The sequence below is a fragment of the Ascidiella aspersa genome, chromosome 9 (genome assembly GCF_963924565.1).
Source record: "Ascidiella aspersa chromosome 9, kaAscAspe10.2, whole genome shotgun sequence".
NCBI classification, from domain to species: domain Eukaryota; kingdom Metazoa; phylum Chordata; class Ascidiacea; order Phlebobranchia; family Ascidiidae; genus Ascidiella; species Ascidiella aspersa.
In genome coordinates, this window is record NC_139455.1 from 15,459,101 (window position 1) to 15,472,030 (window position 12,930).

At 36.7% G+C, this 12,930-nt stretch overlaps 2 protein-coding genes across 2 annotated transcripts; both read right to left on the reverse strand.

Moving 5' to 3' along the window:
* Positions 1-2,608: 2,608 nt before the first annotated feature.
* LOC146133200 (collagen alpha-1(XXI) chain-like) lies at positions 2,609-7,266 on the reverse strand. The gene is made up of 9 exons (XM_083397983.1): positions 7,101-7,266; positions 6,698-6,733; positions 6,558-6,599; positions 6,168-6,336; positions 5,897-5,969; positions 5,282-5,427; positions 4,125-4,230; positions 3,379-3,487; positions 2,609-2,859 (listed from the first exon to the last, which is right to left on the reverse strand). The coding sequence occupies exons 1-9, from the start codon at positions 7,246-7,248 to the stop codon at positions 2,831-2,833; spliced, it is 858 nt and encodes a 285-aa protein (XP_083254109.1). The 5' UTR covers positions 7,249-7,266; the 3' UTR covers positions 2,609-2,830.
* A 259-nt stretch (positions 7,267-7,525) lies between these two features.
* Positions 7,526-12,708, reverse strand: LOC146133201 (uncharacterized). The gene is made up of 6 exons (XM_083397674.1): positions 12,586-12,708; positions 11,825-11,995; positions 11,310-11,375; positions 10,114-10,246; positions 9,614-9,725; positions 7,526-7,786 (listed from the first exon to the last, which is right to left on the reverse strand). Exons 2-6 carry the CDS (start codon positions 11,946-11,948, stop codon positions 7,526-7,528), a joined length of 696 nt encoding a protein of 231 aa, XP_083253800.1. The 5' UTR covers positions 11,949-11,995; positions 12,586-12,708.
* Between the last annotated feature and the right edge of the window lie 222 nt (positions 12,709-12,930).

The following is a 12,930-nucleotide window of genomic DNA, read 5'->3' on the forward strand; positions in this document are numbered from 1 at the left end:
TCGCTGGACATACTTAAACACAATATCATAAAGAACTTTAGTATCGAGATCTGCGAGTCGAGCGCCACGGTCGCTGCACATTGCTACCGCCTCAGGTTTATTTGTTCCTGGCCCAGATGTGTAGAGAAGCTGGATACACCGACCCTCGTACGCTATTCCGTTGCATATTCTGTTCTCTAAATATAGAATAACAGTGATATATTTTACATTTAATTATTGATCGAACAGATTAAAAAAATGGCGTCGTGGAAGGTTGACTCATATTGCAAATTTTAAATAAGCAACTACACTAGTAATTTTTAGTCAAAAAAGTGTGTGTTTTATTTTTGAGAATTTCGATTTCGAGTTTGGTTCGGGAGTGTGGGGGGGGCATGATTTTTATTCAGAGATGACGTCATAAGTTTGCATTATAACGTGACATTGCAAAGTTACGATAAAACGTGATGTCAAAATAAATACCTTTAAAAGGGAGTTTCATACAAAGCTAATTACACAAGTAGGCCTATATGTCATAAATTCTTGCAATGCGAAGAAACGCCAAGTTACCAACTTATTTTTTGGTGCAATTGGACGCACGGCACCTTTGGTCTAAATCTAAAACGATTTTACGTTACTTAATTGGTATGCCAGATTACCGTGTATTTTGGAATTGATTCTTTGATCGACGGCGTTCCAATCAATTGATGCCCTTTCTCCTTTGGGTCCTGTCGGGCCAACAATGCCCATTGGACCTGATTTTCCTGGAGGCCCACGTGCACCCAAAACAGGGGTATGGGAACTCGACACGAAAACGTCACTTACCGCCTTACAAACGAAATATCCGCTTTGTTGAGATTTGGCATGTTTGCTGCAAATGCTTAAAACAACATAAACGCAGCCGATAAAGTAACCTGACTTCATTCTTGACAAGCGTTAACAAAACTGCATTACAAACGCTAATAACTCGTGAAAATTGTGGGTCATTTATACATTCGAGAAACTTGTCATTTTTCGTGATGATATTTTGGGCGTTTCGATAAGACAAAGAGCTATTATATTTCAAAGAGCGAGACTTGTTGTTTAAAGGATTGAATTTCGACAACATAATAGAACGCATCAGTTTGAACAATGAAAGCCAGTGTCATTTTCTATTTTTAGACCTTGTGCTAAGCTCGGGCTTATCTTTAAATACAATAACTCGCTATGCAGATTGTACAATGCACCAGTATGTGCTTCTCTGATAACCCAAATTATCTGTTATTTATTTTCGTGAAAACTGTTAAAGTAGGCCTTATTGCGATGAATTTAGAAATTCTGATTTTCGAGCTTAATTGTAGTGGAAATTACTGCTTATTTGTCTGGATTATGTCGTTGATCTTAATACTATGGTACTGTATATACGAAAAACTTGAATTCCACATGTTTCCACAACAAGAATAAGTTTGGCCAAGGCCGGCCACTACAATAAGTTTACCCATCACTGCTTTACAGCTTTAAACTCATTATTCTATTTTTGATATTTTATAAGCATTAGTTTTTTCACAAGCAAATCTGTTTGTAATTTTAAGAATTGTTATAATATCTTGACTATTTACTGGTTCTGATAAATTTCTCCGTATCGTTTTAAGCCGTGGGTTCGATTAAATTAAACAAACTTCATACTTAAAAATGTTCCTTTTAGCAAGTAATCAGACTTTCATAAAAACCCGTAAGACCTAATTTATAGTGAAACACTTCATATTTGGCTAAATGGTATATAAATTGATTTATGTTAAAATAGTTAATTTTTTTAAAAGTTTTATGTTAACCTAGCATGTGAACTACTTATGTAAGCTCGTGTCCTAAATAATCGACAATAGGCTACATCCTGTTAAAAGAAATCTGTTTTAGATCACTATTTAGCAAAATATTTATTAGGTTTCTTCTTTTTAGGCTTAATCGAGTAGGGCTATATGTCGCATTACGCCACATAGCAAGCTTTGCTACACCCAGAGCACTTTGAAGCGCAAACCTCCAGTAATTACTGTTTGCTTTTTGGCAGTTGCACACGTCTTTGCGAGCACGTGCCTGTGGATCTGTTATACGTCGTCACCTATCTTATCGCCTTTTACTCGCGCTTGTGGTATTACGTGTTTTTTAATTGTTTTCATTTATACTCCGACCTGATGAAGCACGGTTGTGCGAAAGCTTGTCGATAATTCAATACAATTTGTCTTTATACAGCAGGGGTGGGCAACCTTTTTAACATAAGGGCCAGTTAGGAAATGTAATGCTGACAGGAAGGCCGCACATCAAATGAACACTAATTCATTTTTTCAGTTTTTACTAGAAAAAATTATGAGCTACTAGGCTGTAACTTCCGCAGTTTTGTCAGTGCTGTCTACTTGTGGATTCGAAAATACCTTTTCCTACCATTCCATGACGCCTTTCTCGTACCGATCGGCTCAGTACAATCAAATTAACTGCCTTAATTCAAAACCAGCTGTTAAACATAACATCTTAGTCAAATACGCGTAGCAAAAATCTGTTACACCTTGACTGTACCAGACAAGTGTAACTGTAGTTATTTTCTAAACGTTGTTTGCCTTCCAAAATTGCTACCAAACAAACTTCATCATCCGTTGCTTGCCTTTATTGTTACACACAAAACAATTTGGTCCATAATGTAAACCACCAATTTGTTTTGACTTGACACGAAAAAGCGAATTATGAAAATGCGTCGTAAAAGCCTAACGAGATATATCAGTATGTTTAGTGACATATGCAAATGGAATGAACATATAAGGCACAACAATCTTTAGTGACAGCTTATGGCGTGATGTTATCACAAAAGGCATTTGTTGTTGTTCTTTCACGGGGCACTTCCAAGCATCGTTCCATCTGAAAAAATAAGTTTAAATTTGGTTATGTTCAGAACTTTAGATGGAGCAGGATCAGGCGCCCTTGTATAGGCTGGTTGTTTAAACTATAAAAAATCAAACAATTTTAGGTTAACATTACCAACTTTACATTGTTTTAAGCTAAACATCCAACTTGGTGTCAGCGCACAAAGAAGCTAAATAGTAAATATTGGGCAACTTTAGCCGACTACTGCACAGTAAAATAATATTGGCATTTTTCTCCACGAAGCAAGTTTTGAAGTCCCCATTGGTAAATTAAAATTACTTTTGTTTGCGCTTGTAAAAGTCCAAATGTAAACTTTTACAGCAAACGAATGCCTAAATGCAGAGAACAAATTAACACCTAAAACATTCGGACAGCCTTAATAAACCGAATTTTTGTTGTGGCGCAGATTTCGTCGATTTGGGCAAAACACGAGCAATGGCCGACCTATATAGTAATATGGTGTCATGCAAGAAATTTAAAGTATTAAATGACTTTACATATCTAAATTCGCACCTGTTGACAGTATGTTGAAGAGCTCGTCGCGTACCACTGGCACCTGGCTGTCCAAACCAAAAAAGTTGGTCGCCGTGATTACGCGATTGCTAGTTGCCCCAGCGATGGTCTGCCAAGGAAAGACAAAAAATGGAATTGGTTTAAAGATTTCTTAAATTTTGTCACTCCTCCTAGGAGTCAGCGTTTAGTTTGTTGAAAAAACAGGATCGCTTGGTTTCAATCAGTGGTTTTCAATCTAGGGTCCATGAGAAAGTTTAAAGGGTTATCGCACAACATCGACCAATATTTTACAGGCTAACATTAGGTTATATTAGACAAGAGAATAATTTTCGTATTGAATTTTTTTTTTAATTAATCTTTTGGCAGTTTGTGTACACATAGTTTGTTGAAAACCACTGTAAATAAAGATTCATCAACCTAAAACGCTAAACAATATGTTAACACAACACTTAAACGGCCAATGTGTAACATGATAACCCAAGAGCCATACAAGGTGTAACCACATACATGGCTTATTAGCTTGTTGTTAGTTTTTTACAAGTACATATATTCCTTTAGCGTCATTGCCAAATTGGACGCACCACAGAACTATTTTGTTTTATTGCCCTTTAACACAGTCGAGCCGTGTATTAACAGTTCCCGACAAAAATCCGATGCACTTTCGCAAAATAGTAATTTGCGTTTAACACAAAAGATTACAAGATATGAATTAGAACGCCTTAAATAAATTTAAAAACGATTTGCACCTGAAGTTCCACAAGACTGAACCCTCGAACTCCGATGGCGATAAAAGTTACTCCGTCACTTTTTGCGGCGTCCACGCTTGTCTTGAGCAGATTAGAGTCGCTCGATCTAAGTGGGACATCGTAGGGATTAAAATACGCGTAAAGTGTAACTTAGAAGACAGTACACCGAAAAGCCATCGCAGACTCGCCGAATCTGTCGATCTATGATGCAAGCAGGGCAGGTCAGAAAAGCAAATCGCCTGCAATCAGGTTCGAACTCACGACCTCCGGTCATACCTGGACCGTCGCTCTACCAACTGAGCTACACAGGCTCAGAGAGGAGCGAGTCGAGAAATTACCATACGCCAATGCTTGCTACACTTTGTTAGTACAAGCAAATTCACAATGAAGGGGATCAACAGTACCGTATCAATCAATGAAAGACACACACACGCATGTGTTTTAATAACAACTGTGATCTAGCCCCCTCGGAAGCTGCTTTTTGACCAATGATAACGACCTTGATAACGACCTAAGTATCATGGTAGTACACCATCATAGTTACATTTGTCTAACAATGCTAAACTCAGTATGCCGGCAATTTTTCAATCTCGGCAAAAGTTACAACCAAGCTGACGCAGTTTAAGGTGACTGGTTGAAAGCTTATTAGCTGTCTTAGAGCAGTGTTTCTTAACCCTTTTTTATCTCATGGCGCACCTGTAATTTTCTAAAATGTTGTACCGCACCTGGTAAGCGAAGCGAACGCGAAATATATTTGGTATATAAGGTACTTCACCTGATTGCTGGCAAAAGTTTATCACTTATATGCCTATAACAGTCGCATATTTTTAAAGCACTGTGGAATTATTGACCTTAGTCGAATGAGAAGGTGAATTTATAAAATTCATGTTTTATGAAACTTTATTTTATGAAAAATGTATATTTTTTTATTTTCCTCACGTACAATAATTCTACATTTTTTGTATTTATTTGAAGGATAACTTTTAAAAGAATTTCCAAATCTATAGATCCTAGGACTGCGTATATGATTTTGGGTAGCGCAATTTTTAAAGGTAGTCAAAAAACAAACAAGCAAAAATGATTTAAACAAAATATTCTGCAGGACAAACAAAAAACTTGCACAAGTGCAAAACAAACAAACAAAAAAAAACACTTACCTTCCATCGGTTATAACGATGATGACCTTGCGCGTGCAAGGATTGGTGTATCGGGATGACGAGGGTAGATCGACTTGAATCGCCTTCTGAATGGCACGCGCTGTATAAGTTGTGAACCCTTGGTGTGCGATGCTGTCGGCCGCGGCCTGAGTGAAAAACGGTGACGGGTGGTTGACATATGGAATGAAATCGACCTACCAATGCCTTCTGGTGTTTATTACGCTAACTCGTACTGGTGAATAAAGTAGGCCCTAGTAGGGGATAATATATAACTAGATGTGATTGAGCTTTGTGCTTAAAAGTATATCAAAATACAGTACATAGTAAAATATTTAACTATAATAGATAAGCAGAGAAAAGTCTGGTCCCATGTATCACACATCGACTGAACAAACTAAAATTAGACTACTTTTTCGCACACCGGCCCACATTAATACCCTTTAAATATAGTGTTACGTATGTTGGTTTTACACAATATGTTTTTTTACAGTTTTAAAACAACATTTTATGCAGCCTTTAAATATCTTGTTTAGTGTTTTTGTTGGAAGCAGAACAAATTTATTTATTCATTTCAGCTCATAAGAAATATCTTTTGACAACTCGCTATTGACTTACGTTAAACTGTTGTTGAGTCTTGTATTGTCCGAGTACAATTTCAGTTCTCAGGTACTTTTGATCCGTGATAGCCCTTCAAGCGATTTGTTTAAATAAATGTCAATTAGGATTTTGTACAGCTTATGATATAAGAAAGTAGCCTAAACCAAAAGTTTGTTTTTAAGAAGCAACGTTTAATATACGAGTTAATATTTTCCCAAAGACATTAATGGAAGTATAAAACAATCTCCTTTCATTTAAAGTCTGCTTGGTAATCGTTATATTCTCTTACTTTGTTTTAGAGTAATGCGAGTATTGGATCACTCCCACTTGGTTTTTGTTTAGGTCAATGTTATTCACGACCTTCTTCACAAAATCTAACATCTTTCGGAAGTCCGTGTGTCTAATCGATCCTGACCCATCCAGAAGGAACAAGAGATCCATGTTGTAGGTAAAACATCCTGAGAGAGTGAAAAATAGTGAAAATCTTAAAAGTAATTTTTAATGTTTTACTGTTTATCGAATTTGAAACTAACGTAATTAAAAACCCCTGTTGAAAGAGCTATTTAAATCTAATTTTACGCCAAGTATATATTGTAGCTTAGGTATATAGTCATGTTTCACTCTTCAGAAGTCATGCCAACGTAAATATTTCGGCAGCATTCATAATAAAACAACTCACCATTGGCATCAGTTGTGGAAGAAGGCAGTGTTGATGTCATAGCTGAAATAAAAGAGTATATTAAGTTTAACACACATAGTTATGACCTACTGTAATTATTATTTATGTAACGTTTCATCTCGATTAGCATAAAGACTCACGTGGTTTCGTAGGCATTCTTTCAATGGACGCCAGTGCTGCAAAACATATTTAGGTTTCTTACAATACTTTATCGAGAATTTAATTGATGACATTTTAGTTTAGGATGATTCATATTTTACAGTAATAATAAAAGCTTGGACACTTGTTTGGGCCATCAAAATTTAATCTGCTAGTAAAAATATACGTGGTGAAGCCAAATACAAGACAACGCAAACAAGAAATTGACACACGTTATCTACTCTACAGTATATACCGTACGAAATAGACCTATACAAAGATAACAGTGCAAGATCGACTACCACAAAAGAGTTTCCAGAAATTTAAACGGCAACAACGTTTCCAAAGTGCAGCAGCAAGCCGGCATCGACAATGAAGCCAGACGGGCTAAATATCATTACTAACCAAGGCATTTTGGAAGATCAGAATACCGTCGGAGGAGCTTTGGGATTGAGTCCATCATTCTTTGGAGTTGGTCGTAGATACCCGACAACATCGGCAGATTCTGCCCGAGCTTGGTAAAGTCACATACTCCGGTGTACATACGAATCATCACACTGATAAGGGAGTCGTACGAACTATCACACGGAAAAACGAGAGAATGTCATGTAAGGTATATAACATAGACCTATACCAAGAAAAGAAGAGAGAATTTCATGTAAGGCATACAACATACATTAATACAACTTTCAAATCCGCATTTTTTACAATGGTCTATAAATCCGCAAACAAGCATTCGTTCACATCCTCTCGTTACCCGCTCACACTTTTTATTTATTTTTCGAATAGCTAGAGTGCTTTATTGAAAAAGAAATCCCGTTGGTTATGCTTTACTCGTATTTTACATACCCACAAAACTGCTCAGCGCTGTTGGCGGTCAACATTGTTCTCATAAAGGTGACGGCCTCTTGCATTCCACCATTTAACTTGCGGATGTTGCAAATCGGATTCTCCTGGCCGGTCATTGCGCCAAGTCCTTGGGTTGCGTTGTCCAGCAGCTCGTCGATGAAGCTACTGTTGCTTCCCACACAGAAGGTTTCGAAGGTCGGGTTTGTGAGGCTGGTCATGTTCAAGATGGAATCCGACATCAACTGCACAAAACACAGCGTTAGAAATGGGCCAAGTGTTGCAATCCTCTAAAATAGGGCTAGCAAACTAAATATACATTATTCTATATCAGCGGTTTCCCAACTTTCTAAAATTTTTGCCCGGTGGACCCTTTGCAATTATTTTTATGTTTTGCGGCCGTCTATATATTAAAGTGCCAATTGACCCATGTTTCTTGTAGTACACTAGTGTAGTCACGAATTTTTCTAATGTAACAAGTTTGTAACTAATGCGGACGATTTTCTGATAGCAGGTAGTACAGCATAATAGATGCTTTTTGGTGTCACAAGGGGCATCATAAAACACGCTATATGATCGAATAATAAAGCATAACCAAATACAATAACAATGTTGAAATATAGACTCATGTTTAAAACATTTGCTAGAGCCTAATGTTGAAAATCTTAAAGACAAATTCTCATTGCGGACGCTCTGAAACTGCTGTATGGACCCCAGTTGGTCAGCGGACCCCAGTTTGGGAACCGCTGTTCTATATTGTACTCCAGCTTAGCCTAGGTACATACTTGAACATGTTTGATATTACGTTGACGCCTGCTACAAAATATACCTGTTCCACGATTGGAAGTTAGTATTGGAATTAGCTGGTTTCCAAGGGAGGGTGTGCCTAATTTAGGGGTTAGTAAACTGGGGGGTGTGAAGGGTTGAGAAGGGGGGCACGAAGAAGTCAATGAAAAATAATGTTTTCATTTAATTTATACAAAGTTTTGCTGACACGAATATTTTTTTAAGTATTTTTTAATTTGTGACTGACATACGTGATTTTAATTATATCACTTAATCTATTCATCTCAGTGATATTAATCTTGTTTTGCCGTTTCTTATGCTCAGTTACAGTCACCTGAATAGTGAATATGGCAGAATACTTACTATACACACTGTAGTACAGTGTTGTCAATGACATTACACCGGACCATCCTCACAAACTACATTTTTTCTACTTTCAGTGGATAAATGCACTTTCGTTCGCGTTTCGCTTAACTTTTTTCACATTTGGGTACGGTTTTCCTCGTTTAAAAGAAATTATTTTTAGCTTTAAGGGCCGAGCACACCTGGCATATAGGGATGTACGATAAATTGGGAAAAAGTTTCGTAATCCTATACGATACAAAATTATTAAAGTAAAGCAGCGTTACGAAGTTTGTAGTTACCTCCCGTTGTTAACTAATTATCTTTATTAAATGTACCTTTCAAGGTGGGAGCGCTACATTGGATCACAAAACATGGCTAAAGTTCTTATGTTATTTCAGTTTTGGATTAGCAGCGATACCACCCTGGTAGCGGACAGGTACAGATAGTATTACTTGGAATTATTTATGGACTTAGATCCGATATCATCGAATATCGCAAGTATAGGTGTTATAGATCATAATTTCATAATTACATTGTCAAACTAACGTTTTGTTAAATAAAACAATAGGGTGTTTTGACAGTTTTTTTATTTAAGCGCTTAGCACTGTCTATAGTGTCTATGCAAATATTTCCATTTATCTAAAACACTGATCATTATGGCTACCATACATATTTAATAGGAGGGCGCGAGCTTTGATAAATTGTGTCAAGGTGGACGCGGCCCAAAATATTTAGGAATCCCTGATCTACTGCGTCACGCACATTTTTAAATTGACCGTTTTTCCAATTTAAACCAAATAAACGCATTTCTTTCGATTAGTCTGGATTTAACATGCATATTGTTGGACGAGAACAATAGTTGTTTTTAATCTTAATGAAGTAACTCACTGCTGAGAAGAAAGTAACTCACGGCTGGTTACACAGTGTAAAAAGTTACTAACCTTTCCAACGCTTTCAAATCCTGGCGTACCCTCACCAATAGTAGGTTTATTGCCGGTCGAACAGCGATGGACAACCTCGCGTATACAATGTTGATAGTAATCCATGTTGGTTCTGCAAGGGCATTGTACACTAACAGGTTAAAACGTAAAACTTAAAATTCCGCTATCATAAACCGGCAGAAAAATAGATTTAAATTTGCTAATATTTACTAAGGTATGTCATCTGATATTTATAAACTAAAAATAAGATTTAATTAAATGACAGATGTACTCGTTAAGTACAAGCACTTAACACTTTGGTCGCCACGAATACCAATAGAAGCCGGTTAGTAAATAAGAGCTTTTACTATATTTTTTGTCTCACGTTAAATACTAATACCAAAACTGTTACTCTTTTGTCAAAGCAAGTTCATTGAACTGCGTCTTGTGTAAAGTAAAAACACGCAGCACACATACAACAAGATAAGAAATTAGGCCCGCTTAATAGAATGTTATCTCACCTGCATTCGCCGACATCGCTGTAGGGATAGTCGTTGAAGAAAAGTGTTGAACAAATCCAGCTCTTCTCGTAATACTCCCGGAAAGAACATCCGGGAAATAGAGGTACATCGTCCCTTGAAGTCTTATGTTTCGCTGCAACAAAATACTGGCAGTGTTTTTATGGACCCCATAATATTAAACATCGCCCTAAGATCTTTAAACTGTTTAATGTTACATGATTTTTTTACTTAAATGTTTACTGAAATAGAAAACAAATCAGATGGATTGATATGATTTTCGTGGCTACGGACAAGCAACTGCAACTTAACAATTAAATTACAACATCATACTTTATTTGGCTCCATGGCTTTATTCAACCATATAGACCTAATAAAAACTGGAGTGCATAACCTAAAATGGCGCAAGAGCCGCAATATGGAAGTACCTTTTTCGTGGGCCCAATACTAACGTAACCCAACAGCCTAAAAATTTAACTTCCAAAGAAGGTTCTACCACAATCTTATCTTATGATCATGCACAACAGAAAGTTTTTATTTATTTTACATCCTGGTAATAAACCGAATATGTTATTAGTCTACATGGTGGGCCAGAGCAGTTACAACCACCGGTTACAACACCAGACATTGACAAAAAGCGCTATGAAATGCTGACTGCCCTTGTCAGTAAAGATTTTTTAGGAAAGTCATACAGGCGGTTGTATATAGAAACTAGCCACCTAGTCAAGTAAAATACTTGTAAGTTAATAGTGTGTGACTTTCTGGTTGATTCTCACGACATTTTAATTCTTATTGTGCTAAAGTCGCAAAACCACTTTTGTCTACATTTTGCTGAAACGTTGTCAATAACAAAAACATTATACTTTTAGTGGTGAAAAAAATAATTATTTGAAAAACTGGTGTGCTCATAGTGGGGTTCACACCAGGTCCCTAATTTACGAAGTTGCGGTTCTGCATGGGGCGCATTACAAATGGCATGTTGTGCAGACCTGATCTATTTCTTGGAGAACGGAACGAAACTGAAATGTGATTAAAACGGTTAATTCAAACAATTTGTGTCATATGTACAAAATTGCACTAAACAATGTTTCGGGTGTATTAAATAAAAATGGTATTCTAAAAATGCTTTAACAGATAGACAAATTTAAAAAGAAGTTTACCAAAAAAACACACAAAAACGTCGAAAAAAATTTGCTTACATGTAAGAGTGGTCGTTAGGGTGGTTGCTGGGGTGGCTATTGGAGCACCTTCTCCTTCTGAACTCACTGGACGTTAAAATAAAAAATTAACTGGTTCTCAATTAATATTATTAAAAGTATAAGATATAATTATCAAAACTAAGATACATAGATATTTTAGATTTTTGAATCCCAAAACTAGGACGCAGCACAAAGTTTACAAAGAAAGTTATATTGTTTGTTCCAGGATGCAGCGAAGGACCGCAAGGTAGCCTACATCCAGTCAACTGCACCCTGCACTAAATAAATGAAATCTCGCGGTAAAAACACAATTTTAATAATTTAACTAAAATATCACCGACAGAAATTTTAAATGTGAATTTCTATTTCTATGTGACAATTACCATGTATACTGTCTACGATACGACATGTTACAGTATTCCAAATACATGAGATGATTCCGAATGCACAACAATTGGGAATAAATGCAGACAAAACAGAAAAAAGATCACAGCTGATTATCGTTTAGGCCTTACCGACATTGGAGTACTGGTTGTTGCAATAATTTCCCTGGCAACATCGCACTTTGCAATTGTCGAAATTCAGCGGAACCCCGATTTGAGAGCTGTCGAAAGTGTTTTGTAGCATTTCACATGTCATGATATAACACACTGAGGTGGGAACACAGAGACCAGTCCACGCACCACCTGTGAAGAAAGTTATTGACCTATAGATAACTGGCTTCAAGTTCATTTCAGGTGGGGATCAAGGATTTTAAAGGAAGGGCGTGGCAACTTTTTTGTTTGCGTTTATTTGGTTTAAATTTTAAATTAACAAAACGAAGGAGGATTTGTTGACGGTTGAAAAAAAAAAGATGTTTGTGCATTTCGCGATAAATTATGGACTTTGCCAAGATAATATTGACAAACAGATTGTAAGAATCAAAGACTCTACAGCTATATGGTTAACAAGAAATCAGGTGAAAGTTCATACAAAGCGTAAAAAAAATAACAAAGCGTTTACTTTGTTTAACTTTCAAAAACTTTTAAACTTTCGTTTACCTTGGTAAAATGTATTCAGTTAATATTCAAGATGTAATGGCCATATTTCCAAAGATGTTATAGATTCGCGCAAAAGACATTAATAGGCTGGCCGGAATAGCATTTCGGAAAGAGTCGATTCAGCTAGTTGATCTTAATGTTTAAGGCTTCCAAAGTACACACGATGATTTTAGGTTAACAAGTTCGTCACAAACCAGGAGTTGCCAGCCTGGAGTTAACTATACCAATTGACTAACCGGCCTTGGTGCGAAATGATGCCTCGAAGCATGCGTTGCCATCGGAACAGGGAGGTCCTCTAATAGGTGACCCAAATATGGCACTCTCCTCCAAAACAATAGAGTACCCAGTATAACAGCTCCTTTCTGAAATGCACATCAATCAACTTTTATCTCTATGTAGTTGTAGGTGCATAACGGTATAAGTAATGCTATTTTTAACTTTTTGCGTTTTCCTAGAAACCTCAAGCACGCTAATGTAAAGCTTGCATATTTTACAGTATCGCACATACGGGAATAAATATTGCAGTTCCCCTTTAATAAGCACTTTTGGAGGATACCGAAATTTAAAACCCCAATACAGTC